We start from the raw sequence: 25875 nt of genomic DNA, 5'->3' as shown, positions 1-25875 counted from the left end.
CTTCAGGGTCACTTTTGATTCCTTTTTCCCTCTCACTGTATCCAAAGCTGTACCTTCAAAACAGAGTCAGAAGCAGGTCGTTCCTCACTGCCTCCTTCGTCCCCATTCTGATCTAAGCCAGTATCACCCTCTGATCCTGGTCAGGGCCCCCGCAGCGGCCGCAGTCCTCCTCGGTATGGTAGATCAGATGGCCGCACTCGTGCCAGCTCTGTGCTCACAGTGGTGCTGGCCCTGCAGGATCGGGTCCCTCTCAGCATCCTCTCTGCCCTCATCTCTGCTCACTGTTACCCTTCCTCCCTGGGCTCCACTAGAGTGCTGTTCTCCCAGATAACTGTGCTCACAACCTGTGAGATGCCGCCTCTTACGGTTTTATGATGCGGCAGTCGTCTGCTCTCCCAATTTTATTCCCTTGCACCTGCTTTGTTTTTCTCAGTAGCTCTGGTTACCTCTTGGTATTTAGTTATTTGTGCGTGGTCTGTTTGCTTCCCAGATTTTGTTCATGACTATGACTTCATCCTCTGAAAGAGTTCTGGGTGTGGAGTCTGTGTTCAATATTTGTTTGGCAAATGAATGATTGAATTCTTGTTTTTATGTGCTTAGTAAGCACTTGCTTTTCTGTAGAATAGTGTTCTGAATGTGGGGATTGCCAAGGGGGTGTGTGTGTGTGTTTTAAATACTGCCAGATTACTTCAATGCACTCTGGATATTGTAGTCTTTTACATGTTTGTGAAACTGTTGGATAAAAATTAGTATGCCTTCATTTTAATCTTGATTACAAGTTTAGGAGAACATATTGTCTGTCTGTTTTAGCCATCTGCTTTTCCTTTTTTGGGTTTCTCTGTATGTGTTCTTTGCCCAGTTTTCCTTTTTATTGCTTGAATTTAAAAAAAAAATTTATTGAAATTCTTTGTATATCTTGTCATGGTATTTTTTTCCCCTAAATCTCAAAGTGTAGTTGATTTATAGTGTTTCAGGTGCAGAGCATAGTGACTCATTTATATATATTCTTTTTCAGATTCTTTTCCATTATAGATACAAGGTATTGAATATATTTCCCTATGCTATACAGTAGATCCTTGTATTTTTTAAATCTATTTGGGACCCAGCAATCCCACTCCTGGGCATACACACCGAGGAAACCAGATCTGAAAGAGACACGTGTACCCCAATGTTCATTACAGCACTGTTTATAATAGCCAGGACATGGAAGCAACCTAGATGCCCATCAGCAGATGAATGGATAAGAAAGCTGTGGTACATATACACCATGGAATATTACTCAGCCATTAAAAAGAATTCATTTGAATCAGTTCTAATGAGGTGGATGAAACTGGAGCCCATTATACAGAGTGAAGTAAGCCAGAAAGATAAACACCAATACAGTATACTAATGCATGTATATGGAATTTAAAAAGATGGTAACGATAACCGTATATGCAAGACAGAAAAAGAGACACAGATGTATAAAACAGACTTTTGGACTCTGTGGGAGAAGGCGAGGGTGGGATGATCTGAGAGAACAGCATCGAAACATGTATATTATCAAGTGTGAAACAGATCGCCGGTCCAGGTTGGATGCATGAGACAAGTGCTCAGGGCTGGTGCACTGGGATGACCCAGAGGGATCGGATGGGGAGGGAGGTGGGAGGGGGGATCGGGATGGGGAACACATGTAAATCCATGGTTGATTCATGTCAATGTATGGCAAAAACCACTACAATATTGTAAAGTAATTAGCCTCCAACTAATAATTGGGGGAAAAAAAAAATCTATTTGGTATATAGTAGTGTTTATCTGTTAATCCCAGATTCCTAATTTATTACCTCCCACCCTTTCCCCCTTGGTAACCATGTTTGTTTTCAATGTCTGTGAGTCTATTTTTGTTTTGTAAAGAAGTTCATTTGTATATATTCTTTAGATTTTCCATATAAGCAATATGTGTTTGCTCCTTTTTGATCTTTTTAAATCATGTTTCACCATAATGTTGAATCTGTAAGAGTTAATAAGAATTAATCTGTAAGAGTTGATAAGAACATTTTGAAAAATGTGACTAGTGAAGGCCTTATCAGATACTTAAAGCAGTAGTTCTCAAATACTAGTGTACATTAAAATCCCATGGTGCTGTTTAAAACCGAGTCTGCCAGTAGTTTTCAGCTTGCAGGTATTGGGAAGCTGAGAAAGGGAAAGACGGGTCTGAGGAATCTCCACTGAAATATGCTCTAAGGTAATTCTGAAGGATTGGTCCGTGGACCACAGGTAAAGGAGCGCTGCTGTGAATCCGCCCCTGGTGTGGTGTGGTGTTAGCAGAGCTGTGGGCAGGTGCGTCCAAGAAACAGAACAGGGTTGAGAACTGAATCCAAGTGTGAACCGTAACTTACTATTGAAGGTGACACTTTGGTTAATTGAGGAAATGATGGCTTATTTAATAAATGGTTCAGACAGTTCATCTGAAAGAAAAAGTTAGCTTTCTCCCTTACACAGTGGGGAAAAGTAAACTCCATGTTGATTAAATACAAAGATTTTGCGAGTACTAGAGAAAATACAGTGCACAGGGGGCCAGTGGTTTAATCCTGGCGTGGATGAGGCCTTCTTAAACTAGATTGGAAACCTCGACACTGTGAAGGAAAAGATTAATAGACTTAATGGTTCAGATTTGCTTTCTGGAAGGTGATAATCATATTCTAAGGTCTGACAGCATAATACAGTAGCTGTGACTGCTTTCCTAATGTGGATGAAAAATGTTGCTTTTCACATCAGTAAACAAAGGATGTTGTGGCCAGGAAGGCACAAGCCTCTGCGACTGCCTGAACTGAATCCTCAGGAGATTCAGGGTAGAGAAGAACACAATACTGGCTCTAGACAGTAAGGTGCATATCAAGGAATGATTTCAGTGAGCCAGGCTCTTGCATCTTCCTATGCATAGAAAGGCACTAATAAATTCATTAACTTGGTGTTTGTTTTTTCTTCAATTATCAGAAATCTTTTGATGTGCAACTACCTGGTTTGTTTCTGCAGAACTCATATATACCTTGGCTCCTTCCTGATCTCTCTGCAACAGCCCTTCAGAGCTGAGAGCCTGTCTCCTGGGCTTCAGTCCTCAGTATGTCTGCAGAATAAAACATAAACACTCGACTTTTTGGTTGTGTGTTCTTTTTATTTCACTCAACACTAGTCTACAGTTTTCTATAGACACTTGAGCAGATAGGAAGGATGTAATTGACCAAAGTTTTGTTATTTTACCTGGTTTATCTAAAACACTGTAGAAAAGTCAAATGTCTTACTTGCATGTGACTGTTGCATCAAGGCTGCATTTGACACCACTTGGCTCTCCTCCCTTGACTTTCCCCTCCCTCTCCAAGTTCTCCTCCTTCATTGATCTTTTCCGTGGGATTTTTCCCCTCTCAGCCTTGGCATTCCTCCAGAGTTTTCTGTTCTTGAACTTGTCTTGGAGATCTCCTCTGTGTTCTCTTTGCGCAGCTCTGACTCCTTTTAGCTTTCACAGCTGGTGTGTTTGGATGACTCACGGACATCTTAAACCCATTATGTTCAGACTTGTATTCCCCTCCCTTCCCCCAGTCTTCCAGCCACTGACCAGCCTCTTCATTGTATTTCCGTCTCGGTTGAAGGCACCACACTGTTTGCCCTCCTTCTGTTGCCTCTGCTGTAACTTGCGGCTTTGTTCTGTGCGCGATTCAGGTACAGAACCACCCCCGTGTGTTAAAGCAGAAAGATTTCAGTCGTTGGCAAGGCTGCAGGACAGCTGCCACCTTTGCCACCCTGCGGGCAGATAGGAGCCGGGAATCCTGGCTGCTTGTTCTATGCCTCACTCAACACAGCCTCCTGACCCGTGGAGGAGAGGATTATTTGTTATCTTTTATGTAGTTTACTTCCCTCCACTTCCTTCTGCCTTCAGGGCATCCTCCGCGTACAGTTATTTTCTAATACTGTATGTGTACTTTGGAATGTAAACTAAGTTTCTTCCTCAGCATCAAAGGCCACAACAATTTGACCTTTAAGATTTGGGGTCTTTAATACCCTGCCCTCGTCTCCTCATCCCTTCCCTGCTCTCCTGGGTGGCTGATTGTTTCCTGAACTTTCGGTGTTTTTTCACGCTATATGGTATCATCTATTCAAAATCTCTCTTCCTCTGTCCACACTTTGAAGATCATAGTAAATTACTGTTTGGGCCAAGCAGACTTTTCAGAAAAAGCCTGAACCCACCTCTTCCTTTTACTGTACTCTTCCTGAAACTCTGCTTATTCTCAGTGATTAGTACTTACTGTGGTTTTGTAGTTTCAGCTCTTATGTTTAGGCCTATGATCAGTTTTAAGTTACTTTCTTTGTATGGTATAAGGGGTTCATCTTTGTTATTTTACATGTAGCTGTCCAGTTGTTCCAGCACTGTTTGTTGAAGAGACTGTTTTTTTCCCTGTTGAGTTTTTTGCTGTCTTATTGAAAATCAGTTGTCCATAGCACAGAGGTTTATTTCTGGACTCTGTTTTGTTCCATTAATCTGTATGCCATTTTGCTAGTAGCCCAGTGTCTTGATTAATACTGCTTTGTATGAGGTTTTGAAATTAAGATGTGTGAGCCCTTTAACTTTGTTCTTTTTCAGTTTTGGCTGTTCCGGCTAGTTTGAATTTCCGTGTGAATTTTAGGATCAGCTTACAGAATTCTGTTAAGTCAGCAGAGATTTTGATAACCTTCGTATTGAATCTGTGCATCAGTTTGGGGAATGTTGCCATTTTAACAATATTAAGTCTTAAAATCCATAAACAGAATGTTTTCTGTTTAGGTGTTTAGTATCTTTAAACAATGTTTTGTGGTTTTCATGGTACAAGTTTTGTACTTCCTGTTACATCTCATCCTAGGTGTTTTTGAAAGGGTTGTAAAAAAAAAAATTGTTTTCTTACCTTCACTTTTGCTAGTGTATAGAAATACAGTTGATTTTTTAATATTTACCTTCTGTCATGAAGTCTTTTGCTGAACTCTGTTCTGTTAGGTTTTCAGTGTATTCATTAGGATTTTCTGTAATGCAGTCATATCATCTGTGCATAAAGGTAGTTTTTTTAAATCACAGTATTTTAAAATTCAAGATAGAAACATGCAGTATTAAATTTCAGAGTACTTAATGAGGTCACATCATTCTCCTGGGTTATTAAGTGCATCTGTTCTCTGCATTTCTGGTATCCCGGAAGTGGTAGGGCCGTTGTTTCCATTGTACCACTTGTCTGTACAGACATCTTCAGTGGCTCCCCATTCCCTTTCTGGCAGAAATCTAGATTCTTTGGACTCATTCTTCAAGGTATTACCTAACACATTGTCAGAGAAGAGAGCTGGGAATGGTGAACAGAGCCCAGAGATGAGTTGGGAGTCTTTGGCCTCTCACAGCTATGTGTGAGCAAATTCAGAGGGGTTCCTTATCTTGTAAAAATTGCAGAATTTGTGTTTTAATTTTTGAAGAATGGTTTCCTTTAGTTCTCTGAGCATAGTTGTAATAACTACTTTGATGCCTTGTCTGCCGAACCTGACATTGGCGTCTCTCAAGGAGGATTTCTGCTGCCTGTTTGTCCCCCGTACTTGTGGGTCATACTTTTCTGTTGTTTTGCATGCCTCCTAATTTTTTGTTGTGAACTGGACATTTTAGATATTTTGTAGCAGTTCTGAAGACTAATGTCCCCCTCTCCTTTTCCACACCTTCCTGTGTTGTTTGCTTGTGTAGTGACTTAGCTGACCGATTTTGGTGAAGTGCACCTTTTCTGCAGTGGGTATCCTCTGATGATGCTCCTTCAGGGCCCAGCCTTGGGAACACACGCAGTTACTTGGGAGTACCCTCCGCAGGGGGTGATGGCACGTTTTTAGTCGGGCTCCCTCTAACCGTCTGTCTCCATGACCTGCCCCTGTTGGCGCCACACTCAGCACAGACTGTCCACAGCTAGTGAGTCGATTGCTTTCTCGTTTTGGACAAAGCCCTGGGCCCTAAGATGCCCCACACTGTGTCCGGTTAGATTAGATGTTCTTTGTAGGAGTTGTGTTTGAGGCCGTCTTTGAGCTGCCCTGGCTCCAGGAGGGGTCTTCCTCAGTGTCTCTTTCCATGATTCTGTTGAACTTCTCTGGATGCCAAGCTTCCCTTCGGCATGTTTTCTATTGTAGACCTACCGGCTTCATCTTAGGTGCTCACGACCAGTGTCTACGTTGTTTTCTCCAGTGCCATTAAGCTTGAACTTGTCTGTTCTGTGTTCCAACTCAGTCAGTCCTCTTAGTGACTGCTAGGGGGCTCTGTATCCTTTCAGCCTGCTTCTCTGGCCTGTGGAGCACCTCTGTCCCATTGCTCCAGGGGCACCGTGTCCTCTGCTCTTGAATGGGGTCCTGGCTTTGGCTGCAGCCACCGGTGGAGCTGCTCTCCCTGCATCGACCTGATGAACCACAGTGCCCAGTATTCGTGGTCTGCTGCGTCAGCAGTAGAGCTTCTGCCCTGAGCGGAGACGGGGTGAGGGGATTCCTCAGGGCTCTCGGCCACACTTTCCTGGAATAGAATTTCTGCAGCACGGAGGTGAAGAGCGTCAGAAATCACAATCCTGGAGGTGGAGCTGGGTGGAGTGGTTGGTAGTTTGCTAGGTGATAGTATCACCTACCCGCGGTACAGGGCTGCGTCCTCTGCCTAGCGCCCTCTCCCCCGCTCGGCTCAGGTATCGCTGCCCACAGGGGCCCGCCCGCAGCCGCGAGTGGCCTCTGCAGCCTTGCCTGCTCACCTCGTGTTTCCCTGACCTCATGGGGTTCCTCCCACCGGGTGCTCCCAAGGAATGCATCCGCACCGTGCGGGGAGAAGCTTAGGCGGTTTCCTTCCCTGTTCCAGTCCCTGTCTTAACACATGGAAGAGTCTCAGTAAATCTGAGAAATGCAGCATATAAAATGATCAAAGTCTGCTACCTTCTTGCTTTATAATGTAATCTGTCTAAAGTGAAAAATATCTAGAATCTCTGTGGAAGGGGAATTTCATGCGGTTTGCTAACTCCAGTTGCTTGCCGCTGCCTGGAGTGAGAGAAGGGGGCGCCCTGGGAAAGAAAGCAGCGGCTCCAGGGGCCGGGAGAGAGGAGAATGTGGCCTTTGTACTGAGTGTTTGCCATCCTGAATGTAATGAGACCCTGAAGAACGAACAGCAAGTGGGTGCAGTGTTGGTCTCCATCCTGTTGTAGGTCTGCTGGTTTGCTTTCTCCTCGCCACTGGGAAGTCTTTGTGGTTACTTGGGGTTAGGTTGGGAAAGCCACCTGTTTACAGAATGACGTGGAAGCTTTTCTGTAGAAATTCCATGGTTAATAGATAACAGCACAAGAGGAGTGTCCCACAAATAGCAGGAGTGGACAGTATGTTGCTGGCAGCCAGTATACCAGTGGCTACTGGGGGTGGGGGGGCAGTCCTCTGCCTAACTAATGTAAAGACTTTTCCTTTAAAATTATTGGAGAATGATTTTTGACCAATAACTTTCTTTCTTTTCCTTCTAGATTCTTACAGAAAGCTGTTAATTCTCCTTTTTGAACACTATGAATAACCACGGGTCTTCAAAACCGTCTTCCATGAAGCTGAAACACACCATCAACCCCATTCTTTTATATTTCATACAGTTCGTAATATCACTTTATACTGTTTTAACATACATTCCATATTATTTTTTGTCTGAGTCAAGACAAGAAAAATCAAACCGAACTAAAGCAAAGCCTGTAAATTCAACACCCGACTCTGCATACAGATCTGTTAACAGCTTGGATGGTTTGGCCTCCGTATTATACCCTGGATGTGATACACTTGATAAAGTTTTTATGCATGCAAAAAACAAATTCAAGGACAAAAGACTCTTGGGGACACGTGAAATCTTAAATGAGGAAGATGAAGTGCAACCGAATGGAAAAGTTTTTAAAAAGGTAATGTGGTCTTTCACGGCCTTTGAATTGGCTCTGAATAAAGAAATGGTAGCAAGGGAGAAATGCGACCTGCTTCTGTTGGAATTTGCTGATGTGGCAGGAGAAATGGATGTACTAGGGACTGGACTGCAGTCTGTTCCCTTTCTGTACCCCTGGCTTGGATTTGTTCTGAGTTTTACAAAGACGTTGAGTGTGGAGCACTTCTGAGCCGCCTAAGTGTCTACAAGGCTTGGAATTGAAGGTCTAGGGCAGTTTGGGGTTTGAAACTGTATTCCCTGGTAGTTCCAGAAGCACCTGTGTGCTTGAGATTGCTCTGGGTTTTGGGGTGTGACCTGTTTTTTCTGATTATAATGTAAGTTCCATTGGATGTTTAATGTCTTGGTACTTTGGTTGTGACAAGTGCCTTGTTTTTTTTTTTTTTTTCCTTCTTTTGGAGAATTTCTTTTCACAAATATTAAGCCATCCATTATTGATTTGAAAACAGAGAATAAGACCTCTTTTACTAACAGTGTCACATCTTGGCTCAGAGCCCGGACTCCAGATCCAGACTGTGGGTTGAGATCTTGTCCTTGACCCCCACCAGCTGTGTGTGACTTTGGAAAAGCTACGTAACAAATTTGCCTCAGGGTCTTTATCTTTAACATTGGAAGTAATGATCCTTCATGACATTTTATTAGCATTCCTGATGAGCCAGGCTGCTTTAAGAGCTTTACGTTTATCAACTTAGATAAGACGTAAAAAGCCCCGCGGGTTAGTGTGATGGGGGTGTCCCTCCTCACAGCTGACGGCGCTGCCGCACAGAGGGGTCACTGGCCCGAGGGCGTCAGGCTCGCCGGTGGTGCAGCGGGGCCAGAACCCGGGCTGGCTGGCTCTGTGCTCCTTAAACTAATTCAGAGTTGTTGAGAGAATGAATGGAGAAAGTGAGAGAGAGATTGTGTGTGTGTTCTGTAAGTATGTGTGTGGGACAGTTTGCGGTGTCGAGTGGAAACGCTGTAGCTTCCATCATTTGGGAATTCACTGGGCAGACCTGCATGAGTGGGTGCAGGCCCGTGGTGCAGCGCTGTGAAGAAGAGAAGTGGCGTGAAAATGCTGTTTATACACTCGGGTGTGTGTGTTTCTTATAAACTGTTCTTGAAGCTCTGGTAGGTGAAAACTGAAGATGAAGTTTTTTTAGAGGCAGTAAGATGATCTGCAGTCAGTTGAGAATTTGGCTAGGTTATAGGTTTAATACCTGTGTAGGTGAAGTTGCTTTTCTCTTTAACTACCTTTCCCAACTACGTCCTGACTCCAGCTGCCTTTTTTCCTGTTGGTCATGAAGGAGGTCCCAGATCTTGGAGGAGAGTCCGAGTAAGCCCAGCGATGGAACGAGATGCTCGCGTTTCCTCTGTTGCTGCAGAATGTGTGTGTGTGGAGTGGGGGGGGTAGTAGTGGTGGTGGGGTTGAGAATGATACTGTTTTACTCAATGGTCCATGAATTTTTGCCACTTACCACACAAATTCCAGTCATCTTTGAAACATAAAGGAGATGTCAAGCAAGTTAATATCAGTAAGTCCTAGAAATTAAGAAAACTCTCTTTTAACTCTGGACAACAGAATCTGTATGTGTTCCTAACCTTCAAATAGACTGATGTTTTATCTAGTTTTACATGGAACAGTCCTGACTTGTACTTGTTACTCAGACATCAACAGTGCCCCCTTGCAATCTCAAGAGTGACTTGGATAAATTCTATGTTCACTCTGCTTTTAAGGCATTTTTCGTATTTCTTTTGCTGACTTAGTTTTGCCTCACTTAAATGATTTTTTTTGGGGGGAGGGGGTGCTAAGTTAAAATCTAGCTATGGTTAGTTAACGGCACATTTTGAGAAATTGAAGTCATATAGTTAAACATGTCTGATTACTCGTCTCTAGCCTATAGATTATAATTTGCAAAATACTTTATTATTGTGGCATCTGATTTTTGTCATATTTAGTCACTGCTTTTTATGGTTATAAACACCATCCTTGATTCTGAATTTGAGGGATCTGGTAGTTATAAAAGGTAATGAAAACTTTTTTTTTTTTTTTTATGAAAACACTTTCTGAGTGCTAAAGGTTTTCACTCTGCCTTCTTTTCTGTGCTTTTTGTATCTAAAATAAACATTCACTTTTGTCCTTGACAACTCCTACTGCTATTTGAATTCAAAGATAGGGTTCTCTTACATTTAATGTAGCATATATCACAGAAATCCTATTTTAGCAGAGAGCTTTATTTTTCTCCAGTTTCCCCCACACACCACATGCGTTTTATGGAGTTAGCACTATCTTTCCGTCATTCAGTACTCACAGCGGCAAACTAGTTCCCAAGTATTTGAAAAGCAGAAAACTATGGTGAATATGAAATTCTTCTTAATTCAAGTGTCCGTATAATTGGGACAGAATAAAATCCTGGAGCTATCATAGCTGTTCCTTAAATGTGGCCAGATAGCCCAGTGGTCACAAGCAAAGTTTTTATGCCCTGTGCATGTTTTTGTATGTGTGTTTGTATGTATGTGTGAGTGTTATGTGGTTCTTTTCCTCCCTCCTTGACCCTGGTGCATTTGTATTCATTGTTTATTCAACAGAGAAATATTTAAACTCCACTAGAAGAGTTAGAAGGCAAGAAAAACTATTTTCAATTAACAATCTTTTCTGTCTCTACTACATCACTGTCAGAGGGTCTGCCTAACACTGACATTTGCCATTAAATTTGCATGTGATTCATCAAACTTTTTCTAAAAGCCTTTATATAGACTCTGATATAAAAAATACATAATATTTCTTCTTGTTTGAAACTAAACTCATTGGGAAAGTAGGTTTTGTGTGTCATAAATGAAGCAAATATTTTCTGTTAGCCTTTCTCAAGAAGGTGTGCTATACCGCGGGTTAGCCGAGACTCCAGTTTCTGTTGGTCTGCACTCTGGACAGGGGTATCCCCACTGTGCCTTAAACTAGGCTCCCCCACCGCCACCCCTTGGTTCCTTATTTAACATCCATTGTCTTGCAGCTGTAGCAGAGCTGGCTATGAAAGAATAGTGGTAAGGGGACCTTTTACAGCCTGCCCTTCAATGGAAGGGTGGAGTTGCTTAAGCAGTGTGGCCTTTGCTCAGAGTTCTTACTGAGAGTGGGAAATATTTTTGCTGAAGTGTATCATCATTTAATAGTTTCCATATTTGAAGATCATCTTACGTTGGAAAAGAAAGCTAATGAGCAAGATCCAAAAGTTGTCTCCCTGTTTTGGGAGACTGAGCTTTGGGGATTAACCCTAGAGTGTATCTGGCATGGTTGAAACAAAGATACTGAAACCTTTATTTCAAATCTATGAACTCTGAAGCTTTGTTTCCATTTTGTCTTAACACGTTTGTTTTGAGCTCCCAAGGGAAGGTAAATGGAAGCGAAGGCGGTGGTGATGATTCTGCTGAAGTTATGTCCATGATAGTGTGGGCATATCACACTAGTGTGGGCAAGCTGGTATTGTCAGCTTCACCGAGACAGGTCTCGGGGGGACGAGCAGAAGAATAGAAGGCAGAGAAACAGAGGCTGCTGTGTTCCTGAGGCCCAGCAAGCTTGTCCAGGACTGTTGCGCTGTCGTTCTGAGTCTCGTATGGTTTTAGAAAACTATGGCCGAGTGAAGCGTGTGGAACCAGTGTTGGTAGCTCCTGATTTCAGACTTCCCAAAGCAAGTGCTTGTACTGATGTTTTTTGAAATTAATTAACAATGAAGTGATCATTTTCTAGAACAGTTCTGAAATACATGCACTTGTAATAGAACAGAGTTGCAAAGAATAAATTTTTTTTTTTTTTTTAACAGTGAGACAGAAAACATGAAACCAGCTTGAACATTTAGTGATCTGACTACTAGAGACACTTTACATTTTTTTCTGTATGTTTTACATACCTTAGAAGAAAATAGAAGGAATCATGCAGTCATAGTGCTTAGAAAGAGAAGTTTCACTGTGTTACTCCTTCTGAATTGATCAAAAAAGATACTAGAAATACTCGTTTCTGTTCTTAAGAGTTGACTTAGCTTTTTTTCTCTCTTAGTGCCTGCTTTTGTGTTATTTAATTCTTGAGTCACATTTTTATCCTGTTTGCACATGTATGACTTTTATTTTTGACTTATTAGGATATTTACATGCTTGATTTAAAATATAAAATATAACGGCTGATCTCTTGGTCAGAATTTGTGGTTGGTTATTATATTAATACTCTCCCCTGCCAGAACTCTTGGTTTTCCTTTCCACACTAGCTCCTCACCCTGCCATTCCATTTATTAAAGGCTCTGCTGTGTACCAGGTGGCTCAAGGTGAAAACCAGGAGTCTGATTCTTTTTTTATTTCCCTCCTCACTGCTCTTTCCACTCCCCCTGCCCCCTTTCTTTTAAGCAAGCCTTCTGCTCCCGCTCTTGCCTCTATGAATACAGTCCATTCAAACACAGACCTTTTACACTTGTCAGTCAGGCCACCTTACTCGCCGGCCCAGTAACACCCCATCTCCTTTGTGGAGTGCAATTGGAGTGTGTGGTTTAGTACAGTACTTAGATTCTGGAGTGAGTCTGCCTGGATTCATATTCTAGTCTGTCACTTATAGCTGTGGGATTTGAGCAAATTGTTTACTCCCTCGATGCCTCAATATTCCCATCTGTAAAATAGGGATAATAATAGTAACTATCTTAGAATTCCTGGGAGTGTTACTTGGAATATGCCTAGCACATAGTAAACACAAGGTGAGGTTAGCTGCCTTCTTATCATCATGGTTATTACCAACTGTCCAGATCTACTGAATATTTTCACTCTCTCTGGCTTCGTCACGATAATTTCTTTAGAATGATGCTCATTTGCAGAGAGAAATGTAAAATGAAGCCAGGTATACTTTGTCAAAGGTAGGAAATATATACTTTTGAAATACCTCTATTCTTCATGGTTAAAGTAAAAGTTCTAATGCTGATAGAGGTTAAACTCAGCTACCTGAAAAGTTAATTTTTATAGACTGTCTCATTCTCCAGGGCCCTGACTGGTTTAAGTATTATGTGATTTTGTTTTATAGCATGTTCTGTATCTTATCTCTATTTTATTTTTATAGTCCTCTTTTGAGATAAGAGGCCTTCCTCATCAGCGTAATCCAGGCATCTGATTTCATAGGTTCCTGAACAAAAGTAAATCCCTGAGTCCCTGAGGCCCAGGCAGCCACAGTCTGAGTGATACATGCGTGTAAACCTCAGTGCTCTGTCACACGTGTCACGGAGTAAGAATACCGCCAATCCGGTGTGAGAGAGCAGAATGACCGGAGGGGTCCTTTAGCCGCCGAGTGGGCTTACAGATGAAGAAACTGCTCAGACTCCGTGGTACACTAGTTGTGTATTTTCCTGACTTAGGACAGTCAGACATGTTTATGTCTCGTGGGTCACAGAAAAGAATATTTAAGAGGTGGGAGCACAGCACGTATGTGATTGAAGGGTGATCAGAACAAAAGAAGCCATGGAAGTTATATGATCAGGTGCATATAGACTTTAAAAAAAAAATCTTTTAGAAAATGAGTCTTCTGGAGGAGAGGTGGAAGACTCTGAGGCCCAGAGTGAACTGAAGTTGTTTTGTTGCACCAGTTCTTTCCACACATTTAGCAAATAATTGCTGGGTGCCCGCTGTGTGCTAACAGTGGCCTGGGTACTGGGAGACACTACCATCTACTGAAGTTAAACAAGTACCTGCGTGAGCAAGACACACAGGTTACTCTTCGCTGGTCCTGCGTTTGTATGGGAGGAAGAGAGATGATGAGTAAGGTAACAGACTTAATTGTAAAGAAATAAAGCTTGATTGTAGAGAATCAAAGCTTGACTGGAGATCAGGGGTAGCCTCTCCGAGTCAGTGATGGCCTAGTGGAGGCCTGAAGGACGTGGAGGAGCCAGCTTTGTGAAGATTGGTAGGGACCCTCTCTGCAGTGGGGCAGGATGGTGCAGTGGCTCTGAAGTAGCAATGAACCCAGCTGGGTGAAGCATGAGGGTGCAGAGTTCATAATGGCACTCAGACCGGAGACTGAGTGCCTCCTTAAATTTTGTGTCCTAAGCACCTGTCTTGCCTCATCCTGGTTCCCGCGCTGCCTGTTTGAAGGACAGAAAGCACAAAGTTGTACTTACAGGCAGTGAGTCAGGACAGAGGGTTTGAGATGGGCCCAGAGACACTGCCAAAGTCTAGGGCCGTTAGGACTTTGTAAGGCAGAGTGTGGGGTTTTGATTCCATTCCTACTGGAAAGACAGGACACTTGCAGGGCAGTACGTGGATTTATGTTTTTAAAAACCCACTACTGTAGGGAGAAGGGGCTGAAGAGGAATAAGAGTGGAAGTTGGCCAGTCAGCATTCATAAGTTCAGGAGAGATGGGCTAGGATGATAGGGTAAGATGGAGGAAGTGACTGTTTCGAGGGGAGTATCAGTTAAAGTCATCCTTAGTTGAATAATCAAGTGAAAAAGTAGGTTGAATATCCAAGTACACATCAGGACTAGAGATGGCAATTTAGGAAGCTCTTCAAAGTCCTAGTGAGTTGGACTTTGTTCAGGGACACTTCAGCCACTGTCATATCCTGGGGACTGCAGATGGTGTGTGTACATGTACGGTATTGAACTTGGTGGTAGGAAAGCAAAGGAGATTCTGTTTAATTTCTAATTTCTCAGTGGAGTGTGAGATAGTGTCATCAGGTGGAAGTGGAGAAGGGAGAGAGAAAGAGTGGAGGACATTTGAGTAGAGAGGTTTCAGACAGGGTGAGAAAATGAATATGCCAGGGAAGCGCAATAGGATTGCTGGATGATGAGATCTGTGATCCTGGATTTAAAAGTTTGATATTCTTCAGCAGTGCTCAACAGTATAGGCAGGGAATAGAATAATTTAATCTCCAGGTTGGACTAACCATAGGGACCAAGTTAGGATCAGAAGCCTTTTCTAGCAGAGATTAGGTAAAATTACGGTGTAGGGAGAGTCCCTTAAATATAATCTTTATGGGAAAGATCACTCCTAGAAAATTCAGTGGTTTAAAGAATTAAATTCAGAATTCCCTTACACTTGAATTAAACTCTTAGCTTGATTTCTTTGCAGCATCTTTTGAGTTTATATATTTGGGTTATATATCTAGTGCTTTTTCAGAGCACATATATTCTCTGAAACTTATGAAACTCATTTAGATTCTAGAATCTAGGAGGTAGCTCATAGGCTTATCTTTGGAGTGTGAAATTCTGAAAAATTGTAATCCAGTTCCTACACGTTTTGGCCAATTCTCGTCTGCCTTCTCCCCCCACAGAGCTCCTTTAGAGGTCATTGGAGCGCCTTGTGCTGGGCATTTCGTGGCGGTGGGGTGGGGGCTGCAGTGAGAGTTTGGGACTACTAAAGTTAAATTACTAAAGTTCATTTCAGTTGCCTTAACCATCAAGTTCAGTTCAGTCGCTCAGGCGTGTCTGACTCTCTGCACCCCCATGGACTGCAGCACGCCAGGGCCTCCCTGTCCATCACCAACTCCCGGAGTTTACTCAGACTCATGTCCATCGCCTCAGTGATGCCATCCTCTGTCGTCCCCTTCTCTTCCTGCCTTCAGTCTTTCCCAGCATGAGGGTCTTATCCAGTGAGTCAGTTCTTCACATCAGATGGCCGAAGTGTTGGAGTTTCAGCTTCAGCATCAGTCCTTCCAATGAACACCCAGGACAGATTTCCTTTAGGATGGACTGGTTGGATCTCCTTGCAGTCCAAGGGATTCTCAAGAGTCTTCTCCAACACCACAGTTCAAAGGCAACAATTCTTCGGCACTCAGCTTTCTTTATAGTCCAACTCTCACATCCATACATGACTACTGAAAAACAATAGCTTTGACTAGACGAACCTTTGTTGGTAAAGTAATGTCTCTGCTTTTTAATATATCGTCTAGGTTGGTCATAGCTTTTCTTCCAAGGAACAAGCGTCTTTTAATTTCGTGGCTGCAGTCACCATCTGCAGTGATTTTGGAGCCCCCCAAAAATAGTCTCTCACTGTTTCCATTGTTTCCCCATCTATTTGCCATGAAGTGATGGGACTAGATGCCATGATCTTAGCTTTTTGAATGTTGAGTTTTAAGCCAACTTTTTCACTCTCCTCTTTCACTTTCATCAAGAGGCTCTTTAGTTCCTCTTCGCTTTCTGCCATATGGGTGGTGTCATCTGCATATCTGAGGTTATTGGTATTCCTCCCGGCCATCTTGATTCCAGCTTGTGCTTCATCCAGCCTGGCATTTCGCATGAATTACTCTGCATATAAGTTTAAATAGGCAGGGTGACGATATACAGCCTTGACGTACTCCTTTCCCAATTTGGAACCAGTGTGTTGTTCCATGTCCAGTTTTAACTGTTGCTTCTTGACCTGTGTACAGATTTCTCAGGAGGCAGGTCAGGTGGTCTGGTATTCCCATCTCTTGAAGAATTTTCCACAGTTTGCTGTGATCCACACAGTCAAAGGCTTTGGCACAGTCAAAGCAAAAGTAGATATTTTTCTGCCATGGACTATACAGTCCATGGAATTCTCCAGGCCAGTATTCTGGAGTGGTTAGCCTTTCCTTTCTCCAGGGGATCTTCCCAACCCAAGGATCAACCCAGGTCTTGCGCATTGCAGGAGAATTCTTGACCAGCTGAGCCACAAGGGAAGCCCCTTATCCATCAAAGTAAGAATTTATTTCTTAAGTCCAACTTGGAATTGGACACTAGAGGGCAGTATTTAACTGTTTTTCCATTTTTATCTTCATCCAACGTGCTTATTTCTATTACCGAAATGCGTTTTTGAAAATGAATATGGTTAGATGGTTTTAAGGTGTGTGAGACATATGTTAATGACACAGGCATATTTGGGAACTGTCCATATATTTTTGCAGCAAGAGTAGCTTTCTGTCTCATCCATGTAAAATTAGGGATTTGTGGTTTGATCTAAGTTGGAGAAAATTCCTAAAGACACTTGAAAGGGGATTGCTGCTAAGGTCAGACTTGATGTTACCTGCACGGATGAAACGTTGAGAGCCCCGCTGAGGCAGGGAGCATTCTACAGAGGGGCTTTGGTGACTAGTGTAGCTACCCCCCCCCCCCCCCCCCCCCACACACACACACACACCTGGTTGTATCAGTGGAGACTGTCAGTACTTTGCATATCCAGAGTTAGGTACAGCAGGTCAAATTGAATGGCCATAAACATTTCTGTTAGCTTGGATCTGGCCAGTGTCTGTTTGTGAATCATATTGTACTATCTGATATTGAAATCCAATAATTCTTAAGTAGTAAAAATTTGTAAAAGCTTGGTATCAGTAGTACTTGATACTAGATACCAACACCCACATTGTTTAAGTAAATGAAGTCTATAAATGAAATACTAATATATGTGCCTTTGGCCAGAAAGTTGACATTTAAGATCCCATCAAACCTTGAATTTTTTTTTTAAAAGAAAAACAATTGCCCAAATGATAAAAATTTAGCAGAAGATTTGAGTTGTCATAGAAGATATCTCAAAATAGCTAATTTTCAAAGTAGAGTTTTCCCTTGAAACTCGCTTTCTAGCTTTTTGTTAGAACAAAATAGTTTATATACAAACATAATTTTCTGTTGAAATTTGGAACACATCCTGGCGTCCTTCTAGAAATTAATACTATGATGATTGAAAGCTCTTTGTGTGTGTTTTTTTTGTTTGTTTTATCAGGTTATTCTTGGAAGCTATAATTGGCTTTCCTACGAAGATGTCTTTGTGAGAGCCTTTAATTTTGGAAACGGCTTACAGATGCTGGGTCAGAAGCCCAAGACCAACATCGCCATCTTCTGTGAAACCAGAGCTGAGTGGATGGTCGCTGCACAGGCCTGCTTCATGTATAATTTTCAGCGTACGTGGGCTTCCTTACCTTCTCGAAGCATGGACCTAGTGTGGGAGAGATGATACTAACTTTTTATGATAAGTATTTCCTCCCGAGATAAAATTAAGATGTTAATTTTCACCTTTGTTACAACTTAAGACATACTGGTCTATTTTGGAAAAGGAACCAGTTGTGGAACAAATTACCCATGTAGTAAGAGGACTTGCACCTATTCTGAGGGGACTTTCTGGGTCTGGAGAACTAAATCTACACCTGTGGGTCATTGCTCTGCTACCCCTTCACAGAATTGTCCTTTAAAGTTGGTGTCATCTTGTTAGGCCATTTCTACAGCTGACAGCTGGCCTCTAAAACACTTCCAATACTCAAACCTAGCTGCTAGTTAAACGATAGAGAATTTTTATGTTGTATAACTAGAACACGACTTGTGGAAGTTGTGATGCCTGTGAGGTAGTCTGAGAAGTTTCGTTCAGAGGTTATGGTGTCAGTTGTGGTATTAAACATGGACATTGTTTTATACTTCAGATGAAATGGAAAAAATAATTTTAATCATCAAATTTCTTGTTGCAAATGCCTCCACTGTATTTTGTTTTTAAACTGGTGTACCTTTTTGTTTTCACAGGTTTAAGTTTACAGTGTGTTTCTTTTAAGAAGCTTTAGTTATCTCTTAAAGTGACTTTGTTTAACTTTTTTGAGTTAGGTGGAAAGCATATAAAAGTCCTCCTCATTATTATCTAATTTTGACATTTCTAAGACTGTTTTTCTTAAAATTTTTCTACTTTAGAATAAGTAGTATTACCACTCATTAGTGCTATTTTCTTAAGAAATAATATCTTAAATATGACAGTGTGTTATTTTATTGGTATATTTTTTATATTTTAGTTTCAAATAGTTAACATCTATGACTTTGACATTTTAGAAGTCAAATATAATTCCTTTCAATATCACAGTTCCAGAGTAGCATCTATAGGTGAAAGAAAAAAAATTTTTAAATGTTGAAATTTTGTGGGGGAATTATAGAAGAGTGAGTAGGCATCATGTTAATTAATATATTAAAATAATTTAGAATAACACAGCACATTTAGATCACAAATTATGGATCTAACATTTTATGGTTTAGATGTTCCGTCAGTGGTCAGAAGCTTTATTTAACTGCACTTCATACTTCTATGAAATGTCCAAGTATTTGACTTGCCCTTTCTTTTCCCTGTAGTTGTTACGCTGTATGCTACTCTAGGGGGTCCAGCAATTGTTCATGGATTAAATGAAACAGAGGTGACCAACATCATTACTAGTAAAGAACTCTTGCAGACAAAGTTGAAGGTGAGAACTAGTTTTCTAATAACTGTCTGATACTTTAGAATTTTCAGGGTCATGAGTTCATTATTAAACTTAGTTCTTTCATGAGCTTTAAAATCTTTAATATCTCTATAAATTTGGGGGAATATCATAATTTAGTCTCCTTTAGAAAAGAAAAAGTAGATTTCATAGATATTGTATGTTCATGTGGAAGGTGGAGGGATTACAGCTTTTTTCCTTGTGCTCATCTATTTTCAAGTCTATTTTCAATAAATTTGTAATTTTAAGGGTTATTTTTAAACCAGTAATTCATTTACTTCTGAAGCATTGAGTATAAGTTTCAGAACTTTTTAAAGGGAAGTTAACAACTTTATGAAACTGGGAGAAAGGAATTTTAGTCTCTGAACTCTCTGTGCAAACAATAATATCTGACCTTTCTTTTTTTATTTTTTGGAAATAAGCTTATAAGATCATTCCCTTCCTCTCTCCCCATATCTTTATTTGCCTTAAAAGCATGGGGAAAATTTGGCTACCTTGTAGTTCAGGCAATATGTGTTTATATGCCCGTTTTTGCAAGGAATTAACTTTATTGATTAAAATTATACCAAAGAACAGGTATACACAGTAAATCTAATGTTATAAAACAGTAACTTGTATTTCAGACTGATAGTTGTCCATGTTATAAAAGGGGTAGTCATGTCAGTACCCTCAACCCTTGCTTTTTTGAGGCAAGAAATGAACAGTTTGAAACATGGTAAACTACTCTTCTTGTGTCCTGGATTATTTGCAAAGCTCGTTAATACAGAATAATGAAGAATACACTTCCCAGGTGGCGTAGTCTTACAGCCTCCACCTGCCAATGCAGGAGAGGCCGGTTGGGTTCCTAAATTGGGAAGATCCCCTGGAGTAGGAAATGACAACCCACTCTAGTATTCTTGCTGGGATAATCCCATGGACAGAGGAGCCTGGTGGGCTGTAGTCCATGGGGTTGCAGAGTCGGACACGACTGAGCATGCACACACGTTCACTCATATTCAGAGAAAAATGCAGTGAATCCTTGTGTTTTTCCAGGACATCGTTTCTCTGGTCCCTCGCCTGCGGCACATCATCACTGTGGATGGAAGGCCGCCGACCTGGTCTGAGTTCCCCAAGGGCGTCATCGTGCATACCATGGCGGCCGTGCAGGCTCTGGGAGCCAAGGCCAGCGTGGGTAGGTGGCGGTTCCCCGCTTCCTTGTGTCTGTTCTGCAGTGACCATGTTCTCTAGACGTGATCCAGGTATCTGATTCTGAAGTTAGATCAGGTGATAAACTGGTTTTCTAGATCATCACTTGGGAAGAAAGGTCACCCTAAGTATACTATCATCTACCCTTTAAAAAAAAGACTTAAGGAAAAATACAGTCATTTATGAAGGTTCTAAAAGTAGTATTTATTTGAAATTAATTTAAAATACTTTATACATGATACAGTTTTTCCTGTTCTCTTTTTTAAATGGTTTAAAGTTAGTTTTAGTAATAACATCATTAAACTTGTAGGATTTCACAAAAGCTGTTAGGATGGTGGGACTATACTTCACTCGGCTTCGAAACGGGGTTATGCTGAGGTTAATTTTGTGCATGTTGCATTTAGGTGCTCGTGGGACATTCAAATAGAGCTTTGTAGTGGGCAGTGGTGTGTACAAGTCTAATATGCTGGAGTTAAGTTTGGAGTTAAAAGATTTAGAAGCTGAGAACAGGTTTTAATTAAAGCCAAGAGAGTAGGTGACACCCACAGAGAGAGGTCCCTCCAAAGGCCACCACGAATTGGCCGGAGAAGAAGGAAGAAGACAGGTGGTGTGTGGTTCATCGGGGCCGAGTAGAAGGAGCCGCTCAGAAGGCGGGAGTCTTTCGTAGGACCAGGTGCGCTGGAGGAGCCCAGGGACGCAGGGACTGCAAAAGTGCCATTGGACTTAGCCAGAGTCACTTCAGAGGACAGTTTCTAGAAAGTGGTGGCAGTGGAGAATGGTACCGTGGGACAGAGGAGTGAACGGCAGGTCAGGAGGCAAGGACTTGAGTAGGAACAGTTGTCAAGAACTATATCTTGACAGGTGCGAGAGCAAGGGTGCACTTGGGAACAAGTTTAAAATGTTTTCCCTATTTACTGAAGAAGACCACGTTTAGGGTAGTTCCGAGATTAATTCAGGCAGAGGAGTGGTGCTGTCCATGACCTACTTCTGTCTTTCTGCTGTGTCACCTGTCTGGGATGTTGGCTGCTCTTCCTGGGCTTGTGCCAGCGGGGGAGATTCTGAGTATAGCCAGGTTAGCTTCACAGTGTGAAGTAGAGAACAGTTTTACCAAGTGCCTAGGTACCCTAGTCTAACCACCCTTATTTCTTAGTCGAGTCACTGGCATAGCCTTTTGTCTCTCTGCCTCTTGTTTCCTTTTTAAGTTAGGTAGCCACACAGTAGCTAGTGTGGTCCTTGTTGCAGACAAGTCCCTGTTCACAGTGATGTTGCTTTCCACGCAGTGTGAAATCCAGAGTTGTGGGCATGACCTTGGAGACTCCGCGTCCTGGCGGCTACTTCACTTTCGTTTCCTGCCACTTTTCCTACCATTTTTTCACCTGGTCTTGCTTTATTTTTCTTCATAGCTCTTAAAATTATAGATTTGTATACCTCTGTCCAAGTAGGCTATGTCTTATGTGCAGGGGCTTGATCTATTTTATCGACCTTTGTGTGAGTACAATTAACAGTTGTTAACAAATGATTATAAAAAAATTGGTGATATAGTTAAATTTCTCAGGAGTATGTGTGTCTTCTTTAATACAGAAAACAAACCCCTTAGCAAACCAGCGCCCTCAGATATCGCAGTAATCATGTACACAAGTGGATCCACAGGAATTCCAAAGGGGGTCATGATCTCTCATAGTAACATTATTGCTGGTATAACTGGGATGGCGGAAAGGATTCCAGAACTCGGGTATGTTATTATTTACATTAAGTATTTACATTAATGTCATTTCTTAGTATATGATCAAATTAGTCTTTCAGAGTCTGTTTCTAGTTAGGCATTTCTTCAGAAAAGACATAAAAATTACAAAATAATTATAGTTGTGAGGTTTAAAATATATTTTGTAGGTATCATTGTTGATATTTACTTTTTACTTTAAAAGTGCAAACTTGACCTGATTTAATGGTGATTGCAGCCGTGAAATTAAAAGACTCTTACTCCTTGGAAGGGAAGCTGTGACCAACCTAGACAGCATATTAAAAAGCAGAGGCATTACTTTGTCAACAAAGGTCTGTCTAGTTAAGGCTATGGTTTTTCCAGTAGTCATGTATGGATGTGAGAGTTGGACTATAAAGAAAGCTGAGTGCAGAAGAGTTGATGCTTTTGAACTGTGGTGTTGGAGAAGACTCTTGAGAGTCCCTTGGACTGCAAGGAGATCCAACCAGTCCATCCTAAGGGAGATCAGGCCTGGGTGTTCATTGGAAGGACTGATGCTGAAGCTGATACTCCAGTACTCTGGCCGCTTGATGCAAAGAGCTGACTCATTTGAAAAGACCCTGATGCTGGGAAAGATTGAGGGCAGGAGGAGAAGGGGATGACAGGATGCATGGCATCACCGACTCAATGGACACGGCTTTGGGTAGACTCTGGGAGTTGGTAATGGACAGGGAAGCCTGGCATGCTGCGGTTCATGGGGTCGCAAAGAGTCGGACACGACTGAGCAACTGAACTGAACTGAAATATTTTAATCAGTTCGTATTGTTACTGTCATAGTCATTTTTATACCTCAGTATTATAATTCAAGTGAACAAATAATATATCCACTAAGTATTTATTGAGCTCCTGCATTCAGTCTGATTTTTTCTTTCAAGATACAGTCGAGTAGTAGCAGGGGAGAGTATGGGTTTCCTGGAACAGGAAGGAGATCAGTGAGAAAGCCAGATGGGAGGGAGTTTTAGGGAAGTGAGGATAACATTCCCGGAGATGGAACCAGTATTGTGATGACTGATCTTGTACAGTGGTTGGATATTTTTGTTGCCTTTATGTGTAGCAATTGTAAATATGTACATGTTACTGTGGAATTGAATTTGGGGATGCAGATAGAAATCTCTTATGTATGCATAACTTTCAGGAAAAAAATTAAGAGCAACTGGTTCCTTCTGGGAAGTTGCCCTTCATATTTTGAGAGTGGGAGCAGTTCTTGAAATAATATGCACATGTATACATATACATTTTATTATATAATGTATAATTTAACTTTCAGAACAAGAATCTCTTCCTGAGATTGCTGGCAGGTGGTTGTGGATTCTGTCTGAACTGTCCTTTCTGATAGCCCATCAGTTGTCAAATCCCTCCGTGGGGGACTCTTCTGTGCCTCAGAACCCCTCATGCTTTTACCCCCTCCGAGTCCTGATCTCTTCTGCTCTAGAACTCTGCTTGTGCAGTGCTCAGTTAGGGAGCACCTTCCGGGAGGACTGGAAACGGAGCCACTTCCTGTGTGTGCCTCCTCAGCTTCAGATGGAGCTGTGTTGCAGTTCTTTTCCCCTGGCACTCCCAGGGTCTGTCATATGCACACACGGAGCCCAGAGGGACCTTCCAGTGCCTTTTAAAGCTTGCTCCCACTGGAGTCACTTTTCACGGAAACAGCACCTGACTGTTGCTTCTTGCATCTTCCTTTTTTTCTAGGGAGAAAGATGTTTATATTGGATATTTGCCCCTGGCCCACGTCTTAGAATTAAGTGCTGAGCTTGTCTGTCTCTCCCATGGATGCCGCATCGGCTACTCTTCACCACAGACTTTAGCAGATCAGGTAACAGAACTTCTGTGATTTGAGATACTAAGAAACCATAATTATCTTTAACACAATTTTCATTCAGTATGACAGTATACTATAAGGGTAACAGTTAATCATTTCAAAAGAACTTGCCTTTTAAGGTCTGTTTAGAATATGAGTGGATTAAAATGGGCTTCCCTTGTGGCTCAGCTGGTAAAGAATCCGCCTGTAATGAGGGAGACCTGGGTTCGATCCTTGAGTTGGGAAGATTCCCTGAAGAAGGGAAAGGCTACCCACTCCACTATTTTGGCCTGGAGAATTCCATGGACTGTATAGCCCATGGGGTGGCAAAGAGTTGGACCCGACTGAGCGACTTTCGCGTCATGTCGCAGATTAAAATTATAAAATTTTGTAATATGATTTTTAAGCGTTTCATTGAATTTTTTAAATGATGATCACTTTATGTAAACCTATTTTTCTCTCTGTAGTCTTCAAAAATAAAAAAAGGAAGCAAAGGAGATACATCCATGTTGAAACCAACACTGATGGCAGCTGTCCCGGTAAGAATTGACCATTAATCAATATTGAGTGCTAAAAAAAAAAAAGCATCTTCAGAATGTAACTGCTAGTGGAAAAGACATTGTTGACAAGGTAGTCTATGTAGGATTTACTCCTTATTTGTTATCTATAGTACCTTGAGCTCTGAAGTATTTATTTGGTTATGTTTTATCTTTTTCATCTAGTTAATTAAGCAATCAACATAATAGTAGTTTCAGCTTCCATATGACATCATCAACTCCTTTCCCTAAAGAGCTTCTTGCTGAAATCAGTTTTGTGATATCTGTTTGCTGTTAGTAGAGACCTGAAGCCCAGCAGGAGATAGGAGGAAAGGTTGGAGATCATCTCCTCCTAAGCAAATCACACCTCCTGAGTCCGTTAGGGAGAGTCTGGCCTGGACACCAGAAAAAAGTGACAGAGAAGTTGGTGCTACTTTGAATTGCCCGAGAAGCACTGTGATGGTAAAGAGTCTGCCTGCCGTGTGGGAGACCTGGCTTCCATCCCTGGGTTGGGAGGATCCCCTGGAGAAGGAAATGACAACCCACTCCAGTACTCTTGCCTGGAGAATCCCATGGACGGAGGAGCCTGGCGGGCTGCAGTCCATGAGGTTGCAAAGAGTTGGGTATAGCTGGATGACTGACACCGAAGCACTGTGCCCCTTAATGTAGTGTCAGGCGTAGGGCGGGACCTGGGGATGAGACCAGTAGAAATGGGGCGGTAGTGATTTTCGGTGCCCCTAGTGTACATTCTACGAGACTTTCTGTTTTGTTTGAATTTTAACTGGATACCGAGTGTTCCGGATGGCTCAGCAGGTAAAGAATCCGCCTGCCAGTGCAGGAGACGCAGGAGACACTGGCTTTATCCCTGGGTTAGAAAGATCCCCTGGAGAGGAAAATGGCAGCCCACTCCAGTATTCTTGCGTGGAGAATCCCATGGACAGAGGAGCCTGGCAGGCCGCAGTCCAGAGGGTTGCAAAGAGTCGGACACGACTGAACTACTACGCACACCAAGTGTTCACATTCGAGCATTATTATAAGTCAAATATAAATGATCAGTAGTTTTGGAGTTTCTGTAGTATGTAGTTTCCTTAATAATATCTTTCTTTAAATTTTTGATTCATATAAGTAATAAGTATAGTATAAAATTGTGGAGAGAAACTCTTTCAAGTCAATAAAGTGTGCGTCATAGTAATAGCAGTAGCAAGCGACACACGGTGCAGGCAAGGGAAGTTTTTCCTGGGTGCAGCATTAAAGATCAAGACAAGCGAGCAGAATAACCCCATGGTTTTTGTGAGCAAAGAATGCAGCACTTCATATCTTCATAAGGTAAAAGTTATGAGAATTTAAAAAGCCACTTCATACAGATGTTCATTTATTTAGTGAGTTTAGTTTTTAGCTCAGAATAAGTAAGATAACTTGGAGAAGGAAATGGCAACCCACTCTAGTATTCTTGCCTGGAGAGTCCCATGGT

At 41.9% G+C, this 25875-nt stretch overlaps 1 protein-coding gene across 3 annotated transcripts in view; it reads left to right on the top strand.

The window, feature by feature from the left end:
* ACSL3 (acyl-CoA synthetase long chain family member 3) overlaps window positions 1-25875 on the top strand; it is a 72967-nt gene that overhangs the window by 32640 nt on the left and 14452 nt on the right. For all 3 annotated transcript variants that reach the window (XM_043909880.1, XM_043909879.1, XM_043909881.1), the window contains 7 exons: window positions 7503-7919; window positions 17623-17800; window positions 19002-19111; window positions 20159-20297; window positions 21893-22043; window positions 23760-23883; window positions 24336-24407. In XM_043909880.1, the coding sequence (XP_043765815.1) occupies window positions 7542-7919; window positions 17623-17800; window positions 19002-19111; window positions 20159-20297; window positions 21893-22043; window positions 23760-23883; window positions 24336-24407 (1152 nt within the window). In that variant the 5' untranslated portion in view covers window positions 7503-7541. The remainder of the gene's footprint in view (window positions 1-7502; window positions 7920-17622; window positions 17801-19001; window positions 19112-20158; window positions 20298-21892; window positions 22044-23759; window positions 23884-24335; window positions 24408-25875) is intronic.

This window comes from Cervus elaphus, chromosome 8 (genome assembly GCF_910594005.1).
Source record: "Cervus elaphus chromosome 8, mCerEla1.1, whole genome shotgun sequence".
NCBI classification, from domain to species: domain Eukaryota; kingdom Metazoa; phylum Chordata; class Mammalia; order Artiodactyla; family Cervidae; genus Cervus; species Cervus elaphus.
The sequence above is the reverse complement of the archived record's forward strand: the minus strand, read 5'-3'. Positions and strand labels throughout refer to the sequence as shown.